The sequence below is a fragment of the Prionailurus viverrinus genome, chromosome E2, assembly GCF_022837055.1.
Source record: "Prionailurus viverrinus isolate Anna chromosome E2, UM_Priviv_1.0, whole genome shotgun sequence".
Classification (NCBI taxonomy): Eukaryota; Metazoa; Chordata; class Mammalia; order Carnivora; family Felidae; genus Prionailurus; species Prionailurus viverrinus.
In genome coordinates this window covers 56,839,634-56,864,824 of record NC_062575.1, presented here as the reverse complement: position 1 = coordinate 56,864,824, position 25,191 = coordinate 56,839,634, and the positions used below count along the sequence as shown (strand labels likewise).

At 39.9% G+C, this 25,191-nt stretch overlaps 2 protein-coding genes across 3 annotated transcripts in view; one reads left to right on the top strand and one right to left on the bottom strand.

Annotated features, from left to right (window-relative positions):
• The window catches only part of LOC125153772 (zinc finger protein 677-like), a 160,664-nt gene that overhangs the window by 48,938 nt on the left and 86,535 nt on the right, over window positions 1-25,191 (top strand). The gene's annotated exons all lie outside the window — the stretch shown is intronic.
• Window positions 6,280-24,503, bottom strand: LOC125153768 (zinc finger protein 677-like). Its single transcript, XM_047837279.1, has 4 exons — window positions 24,374-24,503; window positions 19,551-19,619; window positions 13,445-13,598; window positions 6,280-8,706 (listed from the first exon to the last, which is right to left on the bottom strand). The coding sequence occupies exons 2-4, from the start codon at window positions 19,563-19,565 to the stop codon at window positions 7,058-7,060; spliced, it is 1,818 nt and encodes a 605-aa protein (XP_047693235.1). The 5' UTR covers window positions 19,566-19,619; window positions 24,374-24,503; the 3' UTR covers window positions 6,280-7,057.

The window sequence follows — 25,191 nt, the reverse complement described above, 5'->3', positions numbered from 1 at the left end:
GTGGTTCCATTCAAATTTTAGGATAGCTTGTTCTAGCTTCAAGAAGAATCCTGGTGCAATTTTGATTGGGATTGCGTTGAATGTGTAGATTGCTTTGGGTAGTATTGACATTTTAACAATGTTTATTCTTCCAATCCATGAGCACAGAATGTTTTTCCATTTCTTTATACCTTCTTCAATTTCCTTCATCAGCTTTCTATAGTGTTCAGCGTACAGATCTTTTCCATCTTTGATTAGGTTTATTCCTAGGTATTTATGATTCTTGGTGCAGTTGTGAATGAGATACATTTCTTTGTCTTTCAGTTGCTTCATTGTTAGTGTATAAAAATGTAGGTGATTTCTGTACATTAATTTTGTATCCTAGGACTTTGCTGAATTCTAGTATCAGTTCTAGCAGACTTTTGGTGGAGTCTATCAGGTTTTCCATGTGTAGTATCATGTCATCTTCAAAAAGTGAAAGCTTGACTTCATCTCTGCCAATTTTGATTTCATTTGATTTCATTTCTGCCTTTTATTTCATTATGTTGTCTGATTGCTGATGCTAGAACTTCCAACAGTATGTTAAACAATAGTGGTTCGAGTGGACATCCCTATCATGTTCCTGATCTCAAGGGGAGCGCTCTCAGTTTTTCCCTGTTGAAGATGATATTAGCTGTGGGCTTTTCATAAATGGCTTTTATGATGTTTAAGTATGTTCCTTCTATCCCGACTTTCTCGAGGGTTTTTATTAAGAAAGGATGCTGAATTTTGTCAAATGCTTTTTTTCTGCATTGACAGGATCATGTGGTTCTTATCTTTTATTAATGTGATGTATCACATGGACTGAGGTGATAACCAGCCCTGCAGCCTAGGAATGAATCCCACTTGGTCATGGTGAATAATTCTTTTTATATGCTGTTGAATTTGATTTGCTAGTATCTTATTGAGAATTTTTACATCCATATTCATCAGGGATATTGGCCTGTAGTTCTCTTTTTTTGCTAGGTCTCTGTCTGGTTTGGGAATCAAAGTAATACTGGCTTCATAGAGTGAGTCTGGAAGTTTTTCTTCACTTTATATTTTTTGGAACAACTTGAGAAGGATAGGTATTATCTCTGCTTTAAATTTCTGGGAGAATGCCCCAGGGAAGCCATCTGGTCCTGGACTCTTATTTGTTGGGAGATTTTTGATAACTGATTCAATTTCTTAACTGGTTATGGCTCTGTTCAAATTTTCTATATCTTCCTGTTTGAGTTTTTGAAGTGTGTGGCTGCTTAGGAATCTGTCCATTTCTTCCAGGTTGTCCAGTTTGTTGGCATATAATTTTTCATAGTATTCCCTGATAATTGCTTGTATTTCTGAGGGATTGGTTGTAATACTTCCATTTTCATTCATGATTTTATCTATTTGGGTCCTCTCTCTCTTCTTTTTGAGAAGCCTGGCTAGAGGTTTATCAATTTTGTTTATTTTTTCAAAGCACCAACTCTTGGTTTCATTGATCTGCTCTACTGGTTTTTTTAGATTCTATATGGTTTATTTCTGCTCTGATCTTTATTATTTCTCTTCTTCTGCTGGTTTTGGGGTGTCTTTGCTGTTCTGTTTCTAGTTCCTTTAGGTGTGCTGTTAGGTTTTGTATTTGGGATTTTTCTTGTTTCTTGAGATAGGCCTGGATTGCAATGTATTTTCCCCTCAGGACTGCCTTCGCTGCATCCCAAAGCGTTTGGATTGTTGTATTTTCTTTTTCATTTGTTTCCATATGTTTTCAAATTTCTTCTCTAATTGCCTGGTTGACCCATTCATTCTTTAGTAGGGTGTTCTTTAATCTCCATGTTTTTGGAGGTTTTCCAGACTTTTTCCTGTGGTTGATTTAAAGTTTCATAGCATTGTGGTCTGAAAGTGTGCATGGTATGATCTCAATTCTTTTATACTTATTAAAGGCTGTTTTGTGACCCAGTATGTGATCTGTCTTGGAGAATGTTCCATGTGCACTCAAGAAGAAAGTATATTCTGTTGCTTTGGGATGCAGAGTTCTAAATATATCTGTCAATTCCATCTGGTCCAATATATCATTCAGGGCACTTGTTTCTTTATTGATTCTCTGTCTAGATGATCTATCCATTACTGTAAGTGGAGTATTAAAGTCTCCTGCAGTTACCACATTCTTATCAATAAGGTTGCTTATGTTTGTGATTAATTGTTTTGTATATTTGGGGGCTCCTGAATTCGGTGCATAGACATTTATAATTGTTAGCTCATTCTGATGGATAGACCCTGTAGTTATATAATGCCCTTCTCCATCTCTTGTTACAGCCTTTAATTTAAAGTCTAGTTTGTCTGATATAAGTATGGCTACTCCAGCTTTCTTTTGACTTCCAGTAGCATGATAGATAGTTCTCCATCCCCTCCCTTTCATTCTGTAGGTGTCCTCAGGTCTAAAATGAGTCTCTTGTAGACAGCAAATAGATGGGTCTTGTTTTTTTTATCCATTCTGATACCCTGCGTCTTTTGATTGGAGCATTTAGTCCATTTACATTCAATGTTATTATTGAAAGATACGGGCTTAGTCATTGTGATGTCTGTAGGTTTCATGCTTGTAGCGGTGTCTCTGGTACTTTGTGGTCCTTGCAACATTTCACTCACAGAATCCCCCTTAGGATCTCTTGTAGGGCTGGTTTATTGGTGATGAATTCCTTCAGTTTTTGTTTGTTTGAGAAAACCTTTATATCTCCTTCTATTCTAAATGACAGACTTACTGAGTAAAGTATTCTTGGCTGCAGATGTTTCCTGTTCATCACATTGAAGATTTCCTGCCATTCCTTCCTGGCCTGCCAGGATTCAGTAGATAGGTCTGCTACTACCCTTATGTGTCTGCCTTTGTATGTTAAGTCCCGTTTATCCCTAGCTGCTTTCAGAATTCTGTTTTTCCTTGTATTTTGCCAGTTTCACTATGATATGTTGTGCAGAAGATCGATTCAAGTTACATCTGAAGGGAGTTCTCTGTGCCTCTTGGATTTCAATGCCTGTTTCCTTCCCCAAATCGGGGAAGTTCTCAGCTATGATTTGTTCAAGTACACCTTCAGCCCCTTTCTCTTCTTCTTCTGGAATTCCTATGATACAGTTATTGTTCTGTTTGATTGCATCACTTAGTTCTCTAATTCTCCCCTCATAGTCCTGGATTTTTTCTCTCTCCTTTTCTCAGCTTCCTCTTTTTTCATAATTTTATCTTCTAATTCACCTGTTCTCCCCCCTTCCCTTCAATCTGTACTGTGGCCACCTCCATTTTATTTTGCACCTCATTTATAGCATTTTTTTATTCATCATGACTATTTTTTAGTCCCTTGATCTCTGTAGCAATAGATTCTCTGCTGTCTTCTATTATTTTTTTCAAGCCCAGCACTTAATTTTATGACTATTATTCTAAATTCTTGTTCAGTTATATTTCTTAAATCATTTTTGATCAATTCATTAGCTGGTACTACTTCCTGGAATACCTTTTTAGAATTCTCCTGTTTTGTCATTTTGGCTAGTTTTCTGTCCCTTATGCATTTTAAAAGCTTGGTGTGTGCTCTGCACCTATGAGCAGTGCTGTATTAAAGTAGGGTCCTACAGTGCCCAGGGCCTGGCCCTTCAGGCAGTATTTTTTCAGAGGTTGTTACTTGCTGTCTGTTGTGACTTTGGTTATTTTATTGCCCTACTCATAGAGATATTTTGGACCCTCCACCAGGTGTGCTTTGATTTCTTCCTGGGAGTAGCCCTGTAAAGGAAAACAGATAGACAAACAGGAGACAAAAACACACAAAGACACAAACAAAAAGCACAAACAAAAAACTAAAGACTAAAAACAAAAAACCCCAAAACACCTACTACAAGTAAAGAATACGGTGGAGGCGGTGCTGATGGAAGAGCACATACAAAGAGAGAAATGACAGGGGGAAGGGGGAGAAAAAGTAAACATTGACTAGGCAGAGAGACTAAAAGGCTTAATCACGAGAGAAAGGAAAATAAAGGAGGGTGGCAAATGAAACGAAGATAAAGTTACTCAGAGAAACTATTTGGCTTGATTATTCCAGAGAAGGAGAAAGGAGTGTAAAGAAGGAGGTGTAGAACATGTATCAAGACACTGGATTAAATATGTCTGTTTAGACAAACCAGTAACCAGAGTAACCAGCCTATGGGAGGGAAGAGATAAGGAGGAGAAATGGTGGGGGTGGGGAGGGGGGAGAATATTTCTATATATCCAGAATTGACCTAGAGTGAATACAGGCAATGCTACAGCGCTTGTCAGGAGGAGCTGTCCACAGGGCCTGTGCCGCTCTGGTGGATATGCAGTTACCCAGTGAGAAGGGGCGTCGTTTGGTGTAGTCTGGACCCACCTCCCCTATGGGCGGGGGAGTGATCCCTGAGGCCCAGTCTTGGTGGTGGTGGTGGCAGTGGGGAGGAATGGTGATTCCCCCCAGTCTCTTCCTCAGGGAGCCAGACCCAGTGGACTCTGAGTCATCCTCGCTGTGCCCTGGGTGCAGATGGGGTGGTCCTTCTCACTCTGCCAACTCCCCTGACCCCGCGCTTGGCTAGGATTCAAAGTCCTGCTGTGTGTGCTCTGGCACTGGGGAAGCGCCTCTCAGTGCGCAGGGTATGTGGTTCCGTCTGGCTTTGTCTGTGACCCTGCACTTCCGGGAGGACCACCTTCTCCTACTGTGGAATGAGCCGCTGCCCTCGCTACCCCCGCTGTGGCAGACGCAGGCAGACTTTGTCTTTTCTCACAGCACTCCAGGGAGATGGCTGCCTTTTCCTACTGCAGACTGTACCCTAGGCCCAGCCACTGAGCCCCAGGGGTGGCAGACGCAGGCAGGCTTTGTACTATCCCGCAGCCCTCCAGGGAGGGAACCACTTTCTCCAACTGGGGACTGAGCCCATGACCTACCACCTCACCCAGGCCTGGCTCCCCTCCTCCTCAGGTGCACGAATAAGGAGCCGGCCCTAGTCAGTAGAAAGCCCCACAGTTAGAGATAGGATCCCAATTAGTCTCAGTCCAAGGTCTTTCTCCTGCCCAGATATGGACCTACACTTCCTTAGCCGCTCGCTCTCTTCCCTTTGTCTCTCCGCAGAAGGGGGTCCTTCCCCTCCATGCCCACTTGGCTTTTTTTTATCTCCCCCAGTTCACAGTCATTCACTTATCTTTTTTCCAGTTTTCCCATTTTCTTCCTAGTAAATTCAGTCTCTTTTCCTCCCAGGCTCTAGTGTTCAAAGTCCTTTGACTTCTGCACTTCTTTGAGAGATGCAGGAAGTATGGATCCCCCTACTTCTCCATGTTGGCCCCTCCTCTCTCCCCAACTTTGGTTCTTTTGATTAAAAGGTCCTCTAGACTTTTCAGTTTCCAAAAATAAGACTAATTTTTTACTCATTGATGATATACAACAGCAGTTACCTTTCACAAGAGGGAAAGACCATCATTCCTCTTCCATTTTCTCTACCACATATACCATCTTTAGTAACCCATCACTCTCACATGAAAATCTCATTCAGTGTCCCGACCTACTGTTTCATGACCATCTATCTGATAGAGTAATCCTTGCCTCTAATAAAATGAACAAAGGCTCTTAATGATATCATTGAATCCAGAGAAGTGCCTACAACCACAGAAAACATGGCAATTTAGATAATAGCTTTATATCTATTCCCTGCCACTCCCCATGCTCTCAAATTTATACTGTATCTTAAAATTAGCATCCTAGTTTTTCCAGGTTATAGAGTATGAGTAAGCACCACCTACCTAATCAATTAGGTTCCTTTCACCTTACCATTTCTTTCTGAGACCACTGTGGTTGACAAGTAAAACACATGTAATGAAAGTGTAACATCCATGGACTCCAAACTTGAGGCTTTAAGTCCTCAATAATACTATAGCCTCAAGGAATATCAAATTGAGAGAAAGAGAGCGTGAGTGGGGGAGGGGCACAGAGGGAGAAGCAGAATCCAGAGCAGGTTCCAGGCTCTGAGCTGTCAGCACATAACCTGATGCGGGGCTCAAACCCATGAACTGTGAGATCATGACCTGAGCTGAAGTCAGATGCTTAACTGACAAAACCACCCAGGTGCCCAAAGAATAGCAAATGTAGTAAAAAAAACTATAGGGGTGCCTAGCTGGCTCAGTCGGAAAAGCATGTGACTCTTGATTGTGTGGTTGTGAGTTTGAGTCCCATGATGCATGTAGAGAAGAAAATAAAATCTTTCAAAGAGATTTAAACAGAAGATGATTAGGTCTTTCCAGATATACTTGTTGCATTGACACACTTCATCTCATGAATTTAAATAATTTTAATTTTCTGTGGAATTTAACACCTAACATTGATTAATGCTCAAAATAAACCTAGTTCCCCCCAGTATGAATTTTCTTATGGTAGTCCACTGAGAGAATTGGCTGAATAAATTATCACTTTCATTACGTTTGTAATGTTTCTGTCCAGTATGAATTCTTTGTTGTAAATTCTTTCAGGACCAAAAGTTGTACATTTTTTTTTTTATTATTATTATTGGAAGTCTGTACCTCTTAATCCCATTCACTTATTTTTACCCTCCACCCCAAAGTTGTACACTTTTATAAAGCTGATCACACTCATTACATTTGTAAGGTTTCTCTCTAGAAAAAATTATGTTCCCCAAGGTATAACCTTGTATAAGCCTTGCCATACATTCCATTTGTATGGTTCAGAGATTATATTCTGATACCAGGTGAGGTGTGAGCCATGGTAACAAGTTTTGCCACGTACATTAGTTTCATATGTTAACTCTCCTTGATGGAATCTGTGATGCTGAGTACAGCTTGAACACTTGCTCACTTTATTTGCAAGTTTTCTTTCTACCAGGAGTTCTTTGATGACCCCAAAGCTGAAGCTTTGAATAAATGCACCACCACACATATTAGGTTTACTGTGTTTCTTTTCATGATGTGTTTTCTGATGCCTCATAAGTTTTGCAATTGGGCAAAAGCTTTGCCACACTCATTTATAAGGTTTCTCTCCAGTATGGATTTTCTTATGCTGAGTAAGATGTGATCATTCCACGAGAGGCTTTGCTACACTCATGACATTTGTTTCTCTCCAATATGCATTCTCTCATGACACCAAAGGTCTGAATGTTTGATATAAGCCTTACCACATTTATTACATTTATAAGGTTTTTCTCTCATATGAATTCTTCGATGTCTCGTAAGGCTTGAACTTCGGATAAAATCCTTGTCACACACATTACATTTGTATGGTTTCTCTCCAGTGTGTATTTTCCGGTGTGTATTAAGGGTTGCAAAATGGGTAAATGCTTTGCCACACTCATTACATTTGTAAGGTTTCTCTCCAGTATGAGTTCTCTCATGACCCCAAAGGTCTGAACGTTTGATAAAAGCCTTATCACACTTACTACATTTATAAGGTTTCTCTCCTGTATGAATTCTCTGATGTGCCATAAGGTTTGAACTTTGGATAAAATCCTTGTCACACACGTTACATTTGTGTGGTTTCTCTCCAGTGTGTATTTTCTGATGCCTAGTAATGGATGCAAATTGGGTAAATGCTTTGCCACACTCATTACATGTGTAAGGTTTCTCTCCAGTATGGATTTTTCTATGTTGAGTAAGATTTGAACGCTCAGCAAAGGCTTTGCCACACTCGCTACATTTGTAAGGTTTCTCTCCAGTATGAGTTCTCTCATGACCCCAAAGGTCTGAACGTTTGATAAAAGCCTTATCACACTTACTACATTTATAAGGTTTTTCTCCCGTATGAATTCTCCGATGTGCCATAAGGCTCGAACTTTGGTTAAAAGCCTTGTCACACACGTTACATTTGTGTGGTTTCTCTCCAGTGTGTATTGTCTGATGCCTAGTAAGGTTTGCACATTGGGTAAATGCTTTGCCACACTCGTTACATTTGTAAGGTTTCTCTCCAGTATGGATTTTCTTATGTCGAGTAAGATTTGAACGGTCTGTAAAGGCTTTGCCACAGTCATTACATTTGTAAGGTCTCTGTCCACAATGAATTCTCTCATGACTCATGAGATTTGAGCTTTTGCTAAAAGCCTTCCCACAGTCATTACATTTGTAAGATTTTCCTCTAGCATAACCTCTCCTGTATTGTGCAGGTAATAAAGGGTATTTTAAAATCTTCCTAGATTTATTCCAAATGTTTTTGGTACTGGGAGGAATTCCTTGAAGTGGTGAGACTGAGGAACCATTGCTGACAGACTTCTCAGTTGGATTACATTCATACATTTTCTCCTCACTGTGAAATCTCTGGAGTTCAGCCAGATGTGCCTGCAAACTTAATCCAGTTCTATTTTCCACGCAGTTTATGTACTGGTTTCCAGAACCACTTCTGTTACCGCCCAGTTTTAACGAATTCCTCATAAATGGCTCCTCATGCATGAAATACTGGTATGTATTATTTCTTACAGAAACACTCTGCTTTTCAGGAACAGTAACTGAGGACTGATTAAGTTGCTGGTCTTTTCTACAAATGAGATTTTTGTTATGGGTCAAAGGCACTTTATAATTTCTTGTATCATATCCCCACTGACTTTCAAACTCATGCATATCTTCCCAGACTTCCTGGAAATCAAAATCCTTGATTTCATGACTTCCATTTCTCTCCAATATCACTAAGTGGTAAAATTCTCCTTTATTAATATCCTCTGTTGGTGATAATTCCTTGATTGCAAATCCATCGGAAGGGATTCCTATTAAAGAGAGTTGGAAGGTAAATATTTTATACTGAATTACATAATTACACAACCAAATAATACTTTATACTGAACACAGTAAGTTTTTCAAGGATGGTCTTCAAACACTATCGTAATAATCAATGTTTTTAAGTTTGCTTTTTATAAATTTTTCCATATTAATAATTTCTCTGATTTTAAGGTAATTTTTCCAAACACACATTATACACTATCCATATTTTTTGGCCATATAACTGGATAATGAAATGATACTTCATGATTACAGAGCTCATCTATACACTGGCTATTATATAACCGTGCATGAAATCATAGAGATGTTTATCTTCCTTAATTCCTAATCTTTATAAAAATGTATTTATCTCAAGCTGTTATTTCATAATTCAGTGATTCTCAACATATCTTTGATTTCTCCTACTGTGTGTTCCTTATGGAATGTAAATTCTGTCTTCAGTTTTCAAGGAAGAATTCTTTAGAATTCCAGAGACTATTATTTTGTGTAACTGTGATTACTCACTAACTTAACCTGCTAGATTATCGATTTTCAGATTGTAATACACAGGTTTCTTATAATAGTGTCTTGTTCTTTTCATCATATCCTCATACATTATTAAACACACATCATTATTAAACACCAGATCAAGTTGCAGTCATCAGCAATTTGTACTGTGTATGAATAGGGGTTTTTCTTCAGTGTGGGGAGGGGCAGGACATGTGGAAACTTAGGTGCTTTGGTGCTCAAAATTAATATACCTGGAGATACCAGTATAGTTTCTTAGCTCAATAAAAAATCTGAGGAAAGGACTTGGATTCAGAAAAGCAAGAGTGAAGCCCAAGGAGTAACAGGCCATGTGGCGACCGTGCTTGTGCTTGCACATTTATGGGAACATGGTTGTGTTGTAAGTTAAACGCCTGACCTTGGTGAAAGGAACTGATTTAGCAACAGGCATAATACGGACTCATCCTGTAAGAATGTATAGTATTGGTATGAGGTGAAAGTGGAAAATATCAAAAAGGAGACAGTATGGTGTTATAGGAAGAGTGTAGACTGACATCTGTTTCAGTATTTGTTCTGAAAAGTATCAAACTGAATAGCCCATGAATTCCATTTCTAGGTACTCAAGAGAACTATTTAATATATACATGTTCCAGGAGACACATACAAGAATTATTTTTTAAAGTTTATTTACTTAGAGTAAGAGGGAGAGTGGGGGAGGGGCAGAGAGAGAGAATCCCAAACAGGCTCCACACTGTCAGCACAGCGCCCAGTGCAGAGCTCAAACTCTTGAACTGTGAGATCATGACCTGAGCCCAAATCCAGAGTCAGATGCTAAACTGACTGATCCATCCAGGTGCCCCAAAATAATGTATTATTATATAAAAAGCTATGGCAAATCAATTTCATGATATTTCTGTGACTAAGGCAGTAACTTTAAAAAACCACAAAAAAAGTATGGTCTCAAGGTATCATAAAATCTCAGCTTAAAGAATGCCATAGATTTAGTTGAGGACAATGTGTGTTATAACAATGAACTGTCACTCCACATGTATGGGAATGGCCAAAATCCAGAACACTAACACTGAATACTAGTGGGGATATGGAGCAGTAAGAACTCTCATTCACTGCTGGTGGGAATGCAAAATGGTATGCCACTTTGGAAGACTGCAAGTTTCTTACAGAATTAAACATACTACTAAATGTTGTCTAGCAGTCATACTCTTTGGTATTTACAAAAATAAGTTGAAAATTTACGTCCACTTAAAAACCTACACACAAAATAGAAAAGTCCTGTATTTGTATGGAACCACAAGAGAACCCAAATGCTAAAGCATCTTGAGAGAGAAGAACGAAGCTAGAGGAATCACATTCCCAATTTCAAACTCCCTGATTACAAAGCTGTGGTAATTAAAACAGTATGGTATTAGCATAAAAATAGATACACAGATCAACAGAACAGAACAGAGCCTAGAAATAAACTCACACACATGGTCAATTAACTTACAACGAAGAAGACATGACTGTACAATGGGGGAAAGTACAATCTCTTCAATCGATGGTTTGGGAAAACGGGACAGCCAGAGGCAAAAGCGTGAAACTGGACCACTGACTGACACCATACACAAAAATTAACTCAGAATGGATTAAAGACTAAATCTAAGACCTGAAACCATAAAACTCCTAGAAGAAAAGATAGAGGGTAAGAAGCTCCTTGACACAGGTCTGGGGAAATTTTTTTGTTTTTTTGACTCTTGATGCCAAAAGAAAAAACAAGAGCAAAAATAAGTGGGACTACATCAAACTAAAAAGTGTCTGCACAGCAAAGGAAACACTTTTTCAACAAAATGTAAAATTAGCAAATGATGTATCTGATAAGGGACTAATAATCCAAAACAGCCCAAAAATGCTCAAATGATCCAATTTAAGAAATGGGCAGAAGAGCTGAATAGACATTTTACAAAGACCTAGAGGTGGCCAACAGGACCATGAAAAGATGCTCAACGTCATTCATCACCAGGGAAATGCAAATCAAAACCACAGTGAGGTATCATTTCACACCTATTAGAATGGCAGTTATTAAAAAGACAAGAATAACAAGCATTGGTGACAGGGTGGGGAATTTGTGCAGTGGTGGTCGGAGATCAAATGGTATAGCCAAGAGAACTACTGTGTGATCCACCAATTCTACTTCTGAGTATTTATCTGAAGAAAACAAAAATACTAAGTCAAAAAGAAGCATTCTGATGTTCACTGCAGCACTATTTATAGTAGTTGAGATACAGATACAATCTAAGTGTCCATTGATGGGTGAATGGATAAAGTTGTGTATATATAACACAATATTATCCAGCCATAAAAAAGAAAGAATCTGTGACAACATGGATGGACCTTGAGAACATTATGCTAAGAGGAATGAGTCAAAGACGAATACAGTATGATTTCTCTTATATGTGGAATCTTAACAAAACAACCTCTCTTAGTAGATACAGAGAACAGACTGGTGGTTACTACAGGCAGGAAGTTGAGGGGACAGTGGCAGAAACGGGTGAAGGGATCAAAAGGTTAAGAAAAAAAAAGGGATGCCTAGCTGGCTCACTTGGTAGAGCATGCAACCCTTGACCTTGTGGTGGTGAGTTCAAACCCCACAATGGGTGCAGAGATTACTTAACATCAAAACTTGCTGCTGCCTCTTTAGTTCTTAAAACAACCTAAACAAAACACCACCCAAATTTATTAATATGGTGCTTTCCGTATATCAGGAATGCAATAAACATCTGTGGAATGATACATGTTTTTCCTACAGAAAAGCTAACTTTTCCTACAGAAAAGCACAGTAAGCTGTGCTGTATTTCAACTACATCTAATTTTGGATTTTCACTTTTTGGAATTATCCACATCATGACTTCCTCCTAATTAATGCACAATGGCCTGACCCTAAGAAGCCAGGATGGCCCAGGAAAGAAAGAGATAAACTTTAGCTCTACTTTTATTAGACAGATACTACATTTTGTTTGTCTCCTGAGAAGTTCTCTAGGACACAAAATAGAAATGGAAAGTAAACAGGTCCTGGGGTCTGCACTATAGAGGCCTCAGCTCTGACCTGTATGGAATGAGAACCAAGAGAGATCAGGGAAAAGATTCCTTAGGGACAGCCATCCCAGTCCCTCTCAAACCATGGCACCAGTATGGTCAGAGGGGCCAGGTAACACCATTGTAGGTCCTAACAGTGGGAGTTTAGACGTGTACACATTTGATTTACACATCTGAATAACAGAATGAGAAGTGTGGGGGTGGGGGGTGAGGGAGGCTTTTCTTTGAAAGCTCATAAGGAATGAACTTGTATTTTCCCACAGATCCTTCCCAAACAGTATTTACTGGAGCCGTTTACTCTGTGCCCATCTAAGCTCTGACTTGTGCTCACATCTCCAATACATTCCCACCTGTCTGGATTTCCCCAAATATTCAGGTCACTTTCCACAGTCCAGGGCTCTTTCCCTGCTTCGAAAATGGAGATGATATTCAGCTCAAGAAGAGATTTCCATTTATAAAGAAAAACAGATCTGCTTTGCTCTTCCAGAATACATTCCCAGCTTGTTGTTCAACAAAGAAAGGACATTCAGTATATGTGGGTGTAGAAACATATTTCAAAAAGTAGTCAACTGAGTGCCTGAATGCTTAAGGATTATTTTAGGTACGCAGAGATCTGGTTCTTTCCAAGAAATACTGAACCAAAAGCACAAGGGTAAAACCACAGAATCAGATATTTTTAAAAATTCACCGTAAGGTTTCCTTTTCTTTCCCCAACTTTAAGTAACTTAATTGTCTCTGAGCCTTATCTTTAATGATGTCAGTGAAATTGGACTTACTAAGACTTTCAGGGTTTTTACATCCTATTCCCCAGACTTCTAGATGGTTATTTAAATTCTAGTTAGTTAACAAACAGTATAGTATGGGTTTCAGTAGAATTTAGTGATTCATATAACATATAATACCCAGTGCTCGTCATCACCATTTCCCTCCCATAAGGTTTTCTGACTAATGTTCTGCAACCACCTAAACAAGCAGGAGTGCAGAACTTCTGAAGGAAAGGGAAGTTAAGAGTCCATTTGCCACATTATGATGCCTTTCCATTCTCCATCAAAACGGCTGCAATCACTCCCTAAAGAACAGGGATTTGAAACTCCTATGATCAAGTCAGGGACTCTCAAAAGGAAATGCAAACACATAAAAAGTAATTACCGACTTCTGGAGGGAAGTTATCTTCACCCAGGGAGACCAGGTTCCTGTAGTTCTCCAACATCACGTCCCTGTACAAGGTCCTCTGAGCGGGGTCCAGGCACTCCCACTCCTCCTGAGAGAACTCTATGGCTACGTCCCTGAATGTCAACCGTCCCTGAGAAGAAAAGACATTTCACCAAGTGGACAAGTGTTCTTATTTGACACAAAATTAGAGAAGCAGAGATGTGTAAAGATGGACTTGGCTAGAGTGAGTATTCTTTGATTTGTGTAAGATAATTTTGAAGAGATACAGTTAACATAAAATTAGCCATTTTAAAGTACCATTCAGTGACAGTGCATTCACAATGTTGCATAAACCTCACCTCTGTCTAGATAGAAAACATTTTTATCAGCCCCAAAGGAAATCCTTTACTCATTAAGCAGGTGCTTCCTATTGCCCAGTCCCTGGCAACCACTAATGCTTTGTCTCTGGATTTACTGATTTTGGATCTTTTCATGTGAATGGAATGGCATCAAAAATGTGACCGTTTGCATCTGCCTTCTTTCACTTAGAATAATGTTTGGGGTTCATCCATGATATAGTATGCATCAGTGGTCCATTTCCTTTCTTCTGCCTGCAGAGTATTCCATAGCAGGACTAGACCATATTCACTCAACTGCTGATGGGCATTTGCTTGTTACCACCTTTGCCTGATGTTAATAAGTTGCTGTGAACTTTCAAGTACAAGTAAGTTTGAGTATTTGTTTTCAGTTCTTTTGGTTATATACCTAGGAGTGGAATTACTGGGTCACATGGTTTAATATTTTGAGAATTGGCCACACTGTTTTCTGCAGCAGCTACAACAGCTTAACAGCAATGTGTCATGATTCTAATTAGAATCTTTACATCTTGGGGCGCCTGGGTGGCTCAGTCGGTTAAGCCTCCGACTTCAGCTCAGGTCACGATCTCACGGTCCGTGAGTTCGAGCCCCCGTCGGGCTCTGGGCTAATGGCTCAGAGCCTGGAGCCTGCTTCTGATTCTGTGTCTCCCTCTCTCTCTGCCCCTCCCCCATTCATGCTCTGTCTCTCTCTGTCTCAAAAATAAATAAACGTTAAAAAAAAAAATTAAAAAAAAAAAGAATCTTTACATCTTTACCAACACTTATTTGTTGTTGTTGTTGTTGTTGTTGTTTTACAATAGTCATCCTAGTGGGTATGAAATGATAACTCATTTGGTTTTGACTCTGCATCTTACTAATGACTACTTTCATCGAACACCTCTTCTTGTGCTTGTTTCATTTGTATATCTTCTATGGAGAAAGGTCTATTAAAATACTTTGACTATTTTGCAAATTGGGCTCTTTGTATTTTGGTTGTTGAGTTGTAGAAGTTCTTCATATATTTCTAGGTTCTGCACCCTTACTAGATTTGTGATTTGCAAATTATTTCCTCCCATTTGGTAGACTGTTTCACTCATGTGATAATGTCTCAATGCACAGACATGATTGTGACGAATACCAATTTATCTACTTAGTCATTTTCTCTTTTGCTTTTGGTATCATATATAAAAATCCACTGCCAACCCTAAGGTCATGAAGATTTACCTCTATGTTTTCATCTAAGACTTTTATAGTTTTAGCTCTTACCTGTAGTCTTTTGATTAATTCTGAATTTATTTACTTATATGGTAGGAGGTAGTTTCAGTTTCATTGACACAAGGATATCCAGTTGTTCCAGTACCATTAAAGAGACTATTCTTTTTTCCACTGTTTTTGGCAGACTTGTAAAAGGGAATGGATTGCAGACGTATGGGTTTACTTGTGGACACTCAATTCTATCACTTTGATCTGTATTTCTAGCCTCTGCTGGAATTATAGTTTTGATTACTCAAAGTTATTGTAGTCAGGTTTGATGTCAAGAATTCTAAGTCCTCTGATATTCTTTCTCATATTTATTTTCGTTATTTGGTGTCCTTACCAATTCTATGTGAGTTTTAGAACCAGGTTTCCCATTTGGGCAAAACATGCTGTTGGGGTGTTCTAAGGACTGCATTACCCTTTATATTGCTCTGGGGAGTACTGCCATTTTAAGGTATTCTAAGCCACAAGCACAGGATATCTTGACATTTGTTTAGGTTTTCTTTAATTTTCCTCAACAACTTTGTATGAAATTTCAGTGTGTGTAAATCTTCCATTTCCTTGGTTAAATTTATTCCCATTTGTTTTCTTGCTCTTCTAAATGGAACTGTTTACTTACTGTCCATTTGTTGATTGCTCCTGTACAGAAACACAACCTGAATTTTGAGTGTTAATATTGTATTCTGTAACTTCAGTGAATTCATTCTAATAGTTTGAGGATTCTTATTTCTTTTTTTTATATGAAATATAATTTATTGTCAGTTTGGTTTCCATACAACACCCAGTGCTCATCCCAAAAGGTGCCCGCCCTCCTCAATGCCCATCACCCACTTTCCCCTCTCCCCCACCCCCCACCAACCCTCAGTTTGTTCTCAGTATTTAAGTCTCATGGTTTGCCTCCCTCCCTCTCTCTAACTACCCCCCCCCCCATGGTTCTCTGTTAAGTTTCTCAGGATCCACATATGAGTGAAAACATATGGTAACTGTCTTTCTGAGGATTCTTATTTCTAAATATAAGATCATGTACACTATGAGTGGAGATCGTTTGATTTCTTTTCCAATTCTGACACATTTTATTTATCCTCTGTATTTTCTCTAATTAAAGTTTCCCATACAGTGTTGATATGTGGTGGCACAGTGGGGCATATGTGTTTTGTTCTTGATATTAGGGGGAAGTTTTCAGTTGTTCACCAATGAGTATGATGTTAGCTATGGAATTTTTATAATATTCTTTTTCGGACTGATCAGGTTCCCTTCTATTCCTAATTTTGAGTGCAATGTTTTTGGTGAGTGGAATGTTCTATATATATCTGCTGAGTTTAGCTGGTTTAGTGTTGCACAGTGCTCTATTACTGATGTCTGGTGGTTCTGTCCATTATTAAAAAGGGAACACTGAGGTCTCCCTCTGTTATAGTAGATCTCTTTTTTTGCTTCAAAAAATTGGGGGCTTTGCTGTTATATACATATCATTTGTAGTTGTTTTATCTTCGTGATGGACTAACTCTTTTTTCAATATAGAATGTCCTTCAACATCTTTAGTAGCAATTTTACAACTTAAAGTCTATTTGGTCTGATATGTGTATAGCTACTCAGGTAGGTTTCATGACTATCTGCAAGGAATGTCTTTTTCCATCCTTCCACTTTCAACCTATTTGTGTATCTAAAGCGAGCCTTGGGGCGCCTGGGTGGCTCAGTTGGTTAAGCTTCCAACTTTGACTCAGGTCAAGATCTCATGGTTTGTGGGTTCGAGCCCCACATCGGGCTCTGTGCTGACAGCTCAGAACCTGGAGCCTACTTCAGATTCTGTGTCTTCCTCTCTCTCTGCCCCTCCCCCACTCGTGCTCTGTCTCTCTCTCTCTCTCTCCCAAAAATAAAATAAACATTAAAAATTTTTTTAAAAAGGGGCGCCTGGGTGGCGCAGTCGGTTAAGCGTCCGACTTCAGCCAGGTCACGATCTCGCGGTCCGTGAGTTCGAGCCCCGCGTCGGGCTCTGGGCTGATGGCTCGGAGCCTGGAGCCTGTTTCCGATTCTGTGTCTCCCTCTCTCTCTGCCCCTCCCCCGTTCATGCTCTGTCTCTCTCTGTCCCAAAAATAAATAAACGTTGAAAAAAAAAAATTTTTTTTAAAAATTAAAAAAATAAAAAAATAAAAAAATTTTTTTAAAAAGCTGACTGATTGAGGCGCCTGGGTGGCTCAGTCGGTTAAGCGGCCGACTTCGGCTCAGGTCATGATCTCGCGGTCCGTGAGTTCGAGCCCCACGTTGGGCTCTGTGCTGACAGCTCAGAACCTGGAGCCTGTTTCAGATTCTGTGTCTCCCTCTCTCTCTGACCCTCCCCTGTTCATGCTCTGTCTCTCTCTGTCTCAAAAATAAATAAACGTTAAAAAAATTTTTTTAAATAAAAAAATTAAAAGCTGACTGATTATGTGCTTGCCAGGGATCTCCATGCATTTGTCATACTTGAAGTTAATTGAGTTTTTTGGATGTGTAGGTTGTTTTGACATACTGGGGAGGTTTTCAACTCTTATTTCTTCAAATATTCTTTCTGCCCTTTCTTTGTCTTATCCTTCTAGGACTCCTATTACATGTATATCAGTATTCTTGATAGTGTTTGACGATTTCTTAGTCTCCTGTCATTTTTCTTCTTTTTTTCCCTTTAATTCTTTTTCTCCCTTTCTTCTGCTTACACTTGATAATTTCAGTTAACTTATGTTTAGGTTCACTGATTCTTTATTCTTATTGTCCATCTATTGTCCATTCACCCTCTAGTGAATTTTGAATTTTGGCTATTATACTTTTTTAACTCCTGAATAACTATTCCATCCCTTTCTATTTCATCTGTCTCTTTACTGATATTTTCTATTTGTTGAAACATTATTCTCCTACTTCTTAGATGTTTTCCATGTTTTCCTTTAGCTGAGGATGTTCAAGACAGTTGATTTAAAATCTTTATTTAGTAAGTGGAACGTCTGTGCCTCCTCAGAAAGAGTATCTTTAACCTGGTAATCATGCTTAAGCTGTACAATCTTTTTCTTTTCTTTTTTTTTTTTTTAATGTTTATTGGTTTTTGAGAGAAAGACAGAATGTGAGCTGGGGAGGGGCAGAGAGAGGGAGACACAGAATCCGAAGTAGGCTCTAGGCTCTGACCTGTCAGCACAGAGCCCCACATGGACCTCTTATTCATTAACCATGAGATCATGACCTGAGCCCAAGTCGGACACCTTATCGACCTAGCCAACCAGGCACCCCATAACAATTTTAAGATACCCTTAGATGTCTGTAGTGAAGTCAGCCTGCTGAGAAGCCACCACCATGGCATTCTTTGAAACAGTAAGAAATTGTAAAGGACCCATGTTTCTTCATTTAGTGAATGCTCCAATGAGGATCTAAAAAAGCAGTTATCTCTACGTTTACTAACATGAGAACAACTTCAAGACATATGGTATGTAAATATTTCAATTTGCAGAGTAAAATATGATGATAAAACATTTAGTGAAGAATATTTTCTAAAATCACATTACAATATGTAAATACATTTTTAGAAGATTTGCACTAAAGAGAACATCGGTTCCTGATGAAGATAATCCGTGATGGTGAAAGATGTGAGAGGGAATGGTTATTTTACTTATTAGTTTCTAAGATGTACCACTGTGTGGAACTGAACCACAAAAATATATACTAGAGGGGTTTAATACAAAAAAAAAAATTTAACAATTATTAGTAAAATGAAAATTGAGCACCAGCCTCTCTGATGACCGAAAGTTCTGGTCCTATGTCAGGCTAAGTTATAAACATTTTTATTTAAAAGATCTATGCCATAAGAGTTCCTGAAAGAATACCACACATGGTCTTTATGAGATGGATGTGCTATAAATAATTTAAAGAACACTTACTGTTAGAAAAGTAGGTTGATTCTACATTTTAAAACTAATTGTGTTAACAAAACAAAACTCTCTATTCCTTATCCATACTTTGAATTTCCCATTCTATTCCAAAGTATTAATATTTGGGAGTCAGAAGCACACTGATTCCCTCGTTTAACATCAAAAGGCATTTGTAAAATCAGACAAAGCAAATTTCCCCATCAGTCTTATTTTCCAGGGTTTCTCAAGTACTTGTGAGCATTAATATATTACTTACGTATGTAATCTCTTTAATCCTGGTTTATTTATATGAGCTGAATGGGCATCTAGAAGGAGTCTCTGAAGAATCCTACTGCCCAACCTCAAGGACACGACAGCCCACTTCCCCCATCTCTAGTTCTTGCCTGCGAAGAAACTCCTTCACAGGATAACCACCTAAAAGGAGCCTCTTCCCAAGTTCCATGTCACTGGGTCACAGTGAGATGGAATCTGCATGGAGATGAGAGGAGACTGGGAGAAGGCCCTGGGTGTGAGTAAACACTGTAGGCAGGACAACTCTGAGATGGAGAAGATTAATGAGTCCAAAATGTGACATTTTAGGAAGAACAATCATCGAAAAATATGACTTACCTGGAAAAGAGCCATTCCTCCTTTTTTTTCCCCCTCTTCTTCTGGTCTTCCTTCTCAGGTAAGGTTATACTGTGTGACAAAAAGTATGTTGTTTAATGTTTAGAATCAAGATATCCTCTTCCTCTGCCACAGTATGCATATAGAGTATGCATACAGAGAGCACCTTACTATGGGAAAAAGACAGACCTTTGCTGCCCACTGCAACAGAAGGGATGCAGGGAGAATAAACTCCTATATGGAGTCCAACAAGTGCATTTGTCAAGCATTTCTTCAGAAAGCCCTCCCCTCCTGCTGAAACGTACACACTCTACTGAAACTGCATTGTCTTGTCTACCTGGCACTCAGCCTAAGGGAACTCCCTCATTCAAGTTCTTGGCTCCTCCCTAGGAAGCCAGCATCCAATGAATGGTTGATGGAAGACACAGAAGCCTGTCCATGCCATCAATTTGGAACAAGTTGCCACCTGAGCTCCAAAGCTCCCTGGTTACTACACTCTGAGTTTAGATCTTTGTCCTCATGGTGATGGGAAGCCATGAGAAGGTTTAATGTCAAAAGATGACACAAATTTTTAAGATATAGCTAAGACACACAGAGGGTGGAGCTGACAGAGGCATGTCTCTCTCTCTAAGACTATTCTGCCTCTTTCTAAGTGGTTTTTCATTATTTTTGGAAATAGGTCACATTGTAAACTCTAATGATAACTGCATACCCTCATCCAGAAAACTGCCAACACAAAACACACCCAACTTTGAAAATCATTTCAGGGATCTTATTAGCTCAGGTTCAGAATTTTTGGTCTGTCATCTCCATGTTACAGGTAGGTACACTGGGGCTCAGAAGGGGAGTAATTTTACCAAGTTACCCTTAAGAAGTTTGAGTTGAATGAGCAGAACTGGGTGTAAGTAAATTCTGAAATGATGGCCTGGATAGCTTTAAGCAGAAAGGGCTTGTCCTGGCATCCTAATCAGCAAGGAGGAAGTCAAACTTTCACTCTTTGCAGATGACTTGTACTTTATATGGAAATCCCAAAGATTCCACCAAAAAACTGCTAGAACTGATCCATGAATTCAGCAAAGTCTCAGGATATAAAATTAATGCACAGAAATCAATTGCATTTCTTTTTTTTTTTTAATGTTTATTTTAGAGACAGAAAGAGAGGCAGAGCATGAGGAAGGGAGGGGCAGAGAGAGAGGGAGACACAGAATCCGAAGTAGGCTCCAAGCTCTGAGCTGTCAGCACAGAGCCTGACGCAGGGCTCAAACTCAAAAACAGGGAGATCATGACCTGAACTGAAGTCAGACACTTAACGGACTGAGCCACCCAGGTGCCCCTAGTTGCATTTCTATACACCAATCATGAAGCAGCAGAAAGAGAAATCAAGGAATCGATCCCATTTACAACTGCACCAAAACCCATAAAATACCTAGGAATAAACCTAACCCAAGAGGTGAAAAATCAATACCCTGAAAACTATAGAAAGCTTACAAAAGAAACTGAAGACACCAAAAAAAAAAAAAAAAAAAAAAAAAGGAAAAATATTCCACATTCATGGATTGGAAGAACAAATATTGTTAAAATGTCAATACTACCCAAGGCAATCTACATATTCAATGCAATCCCTATCAAAATAATACCAGCATTCTTCACAGAGCTAGAAAAAACAATCCTACAATTTGTATGAAACCACAAAAGACCCCAAATAACCAAAGCAATCCTGAAAAAGAAAACCAAAACTGCAAATATCACAATTCCAGACTTCAAGCTGTGTTACAAAGCTGTAATCAGCAAGACAGTATGGAACTAGCACAAAAACAGACCCACAGATCAATGGAACAAACTAGAGAACCCAGAAATGGACCCACAAACATATGGCCAACTAATCTTTGACAAAGCAGGAAAGAATATCCAATGGAATAAAGACAGTCTCTTCAGCAAGTGGAGCTGGGAAAACTGGACAGTGACATGCAGAAGAAATCTGGACCACTTTCTTACACCATACACAAAAATAAATTCAAAATGGATGAAAGACCTAAATGTAAGACAGGAAGCCATCAACATCCTCCAGGAGAAGGCAGGCCAAAACCTCTTTGACCTGGCCGCAGCAACTTCTTACTCAACATGTCTCCAGAGGCAAGAAAAACAAAAACAAAAATGAACTATTGGGACCTCATCAAAATAAAAAGCTTCTGCACAGCGAAGGAAACAGTCAGCAAAACTAAAAGGCAAACAGCGGAATGAGGGAAGATATTTGCAAATGGCATATCAGATAAAGGATTAGTATCCAAAATCTATAGAGAACTTCTCAAACTCAGCACCCAAAAAACAATCCAGTGAAGAAATGAAGACATGAATAGACACTTTTCCAAAGAAGACATCCAAATGGCCAACCGACACATGAAAAAATGCTCAACTTCACTCACCATCAGGGAAATACAAATCAAAACCACAATGAGATACCACCTCACACCTGTCAGAATGGCTAACAGTAACAACTCAGGCAACAACAGATGTTGGCGAGGATGCGGAGAAAGAGGATCTCTTTTGCACTGCTGGTGAGAATGCAAATGGGTGCAGCCACTCTGGAAAAAGTATGGAGGTTCCTTAAAAAATTAAAAATAGAACTATCCAATGACCCAGCACTTGCAGTGCTACGTATTTATCCAAGGGATACAGATGTGCTGCTTCGAAGGGGGACACGCACCCCAACGTTTAAAGCAGCACTATTGACAATAGCCAAAGAATGAAAACAGCCCAATGTTCATCGACTGAATAATGGATAAAGATGTGGTATATACATATATATGTGTAGATATACATACATACATACACACACACACACAAGTATATATGTATATAAGTATATATATGTATATACAAGTATTATATGTATATATATAAGTGGAGTATTAACTTGGCAATCGAAAAGAATGCAATCCTGCCATTTGCAACAATATGGATGGACTAGAGTGTATCATGCTAAGTGAAATTAGCAGTCAGAGTAACACATACAACATACGACTTCACCCATATGTGGAATTTATGACACAAAACAGATGAACATAAGGGAAGGGAAGCAAAAATAATGTACAAACAGGGAGGGAGACAAAACATAAAGACTCTTAAATACAGAGAACAAACTGAGGGTTGCTGGAAGGGTGCTGGGTGGGAGGATGAGCTAAATGGGTAAGGGGTGTTAAGAAGGACACTTCTTGGGATGTTCACTGGGTTTTATATGTAGGGGATGAATCACTGGATTTTGCTCCTGAAATCATTATTGCACTACATGCTAACTGGGATGTAAATTAAAAAAAAAAAAAAAAGTGTTGGTCCTAATTCCAGATTACCTTTCATATTCCTGAACAAGAAAGGCTTCTCTTTCAGGGGTTTGATCAAACCCAAGCATTTAATTCCTCTTTTCCAGAAAAGTTGTATGAAATTACAAATAGTTACAAGTCCTGGAAAACATGAAAAAGGGTCACCTGTGGGTATGAGCTCTGAGCAATCTCTGTATTATGAGATGGGCTCTGCTGGAACAAAGTTCCACATCAATCCAGACCACCTTTCAACATGTGTACAGAAAAGACAAAGGGGACTTGAGGGGATAATCTAATTAGTTGGAGACTTCAGCTTGGAACTCAGTAATGTAAAAGATCACTTAAGGGAAAAAGAGAACTGTTGAATATTAAATTAACTGCCTGAACACATTTTGAGTGTTAAAGATTATCAACATCCTTAACGGATGTGTAAGGAAATATTATAAAGTTATTTACCAGAAATCAAAGAATGGTTCCAACATACGATAGAGTAGAAAGTATATAAAATTCATAATCTGAACAATAAAATTCAGAGGGAAAATAATTTGGAAATTAAAAAGATATCCAATGGATTCTGAGATTAAAGCCAAAACAAGTGTGAGGATACACCAAAGAATACCATGAGCCACAGAAAAAAGGGAGAGAGAGAAACAGTACTGTTAATGATGGCCATTGTAAAAAAGCACCATGTGGTTATAGAAAGTCTTCCCTGGTTAACTCACTGAGCTAGTCCTCTGCCCTCTAGATGAGTAGGGGTTGCAAATGGAATTGATCTTCTGATGCAATGCTTAGAAACAGCAGATGCCTCAAACATCAGGGTTCACAACTCTCAATCTCTTCTGTATAACGAACAATTCACCAAATTTTAGATTAATGAGGTCATAAAGCCACAAATCAGTACTTCACAACTTAATATCCCCATATCCAATCAATTCAGTACTCACCTGGGTTTGGGTCCTGTGCTTTGTCTGAGACCACTACGTGTTTTCTTCTCTGTATAAGTCTCTGTGTCCTTGTTTCTTTTCTGTCCTTTTGTCCATTTCTGTGTCCCTGCCTCACTATTCCTCCTCCAACAGTCTGACCCCACTCTATTACGGCCTCTGTTTCAATCCCCGCCGTTCTTTCTCCCCACACTTTATGATGGCCTTCTAACTCCGCAGATTTCTGCGTCTTTCCCTGCCATCTCTGTCCCCACTCTGACCTCCCTGCGGCGGGGCGAAGGGCCTGCATCCACCTCCCTAGTGACGACTGTGAACGACGCGGTTGGGGGTGGACGGCAGTGGGGAGACTCGGGAGTCAGAGAAAGGTTCTGAGCAGGAAAGCGACTGTCAGGGCGATCGGGGTCTGCAAGGGCCAGAGACAGAAAGGCTGGGCCCGTACCTGCCTCAGAGCGATTTTAAACGGAAACGATGCAGAGAGGCCCGGGACCCGCCCCGAGCGACTGGGATCGGAACGTCTTATAGCCACGCCGCGAGAGGTGAAAGGGACGAATGAGTGCGAGGATTTTACCTTCCAGGCGACCCCGAAACCTGGATGTGGAGGCGGGGCTTTAGGAGCACGGCCCCTGGTGTAAACCAGGAAAATGGAGACTCACTCACCCGAGCGCGCTGGTTGCTCCGGGCGATCCAGTTCCGGGTCTGCAGGAAAGTGCGCAAGCGCGAGCCGCTGGGCGGGGCCGAGGCGCGTCTATGACGCGGCGGGTTTAGGCGGGGCCTGGGCGTACAGTGTCCTCCCCTGCGCAGGGTCTGCTAGTCCTGTTTGTCTTTGCTGCCCCGCGGTTTCAGGTTCTGCTTTTGGATTCCTCCCTATCCCGCTGGTGTCGTTTGGAGCCAGGCTGGGCACAAGGTTAGGGAAGGGTGGGCCGCTTCTGTTGGGAGCGGCGGTATTTGACAAATTCAACACGATGCCGGGGGAAACATTTGTAGCAAGCAGTGTAGACGCGCCTCCAGCTGGGGAGGCGGAGCAGCGCGGGGACCTGAGGCTGGGGGTCCTAGTGGGTCGACTGAGAAGCGGACAGTTACAGCTCTTTGTTTAATGCAGCAAAAGCCGGGGTGGTCAGTGTCAGTGATGGACGCTACATTGCGAAATGCAAAACCGTTTTGTGGAGAATGTGCAGTTTGGTATTAACTCCCCATCAGAGCTTTTCACTGAATTGTCACTTCTCTCTACTGGCTGGACTGCTTTCCGCCCTGGGCTGTGGGAGCGAAAAGGTGGCAAGTTGCTTTAAAGGAACATTTTTGCCTCTATAAGTGTTCGTTAATGTCTTTTTCTTTAGATTTGATATTCGAATCCACACCTCTCGAGATGAATTACAAATCCAAACGTCT

Excerpts from the sequence above, each read along its gene's own strand:
- LOC125153768 (XM_047837279.1), bottom strand. Across the intron at positions 8,707-13,444 it reads TAACTTCCCTCCAGAAGTCG|GAATCCCTTCCGATGGATTT; the intron begins GTAATTACTTTT and ends TCTCTTTAATAG.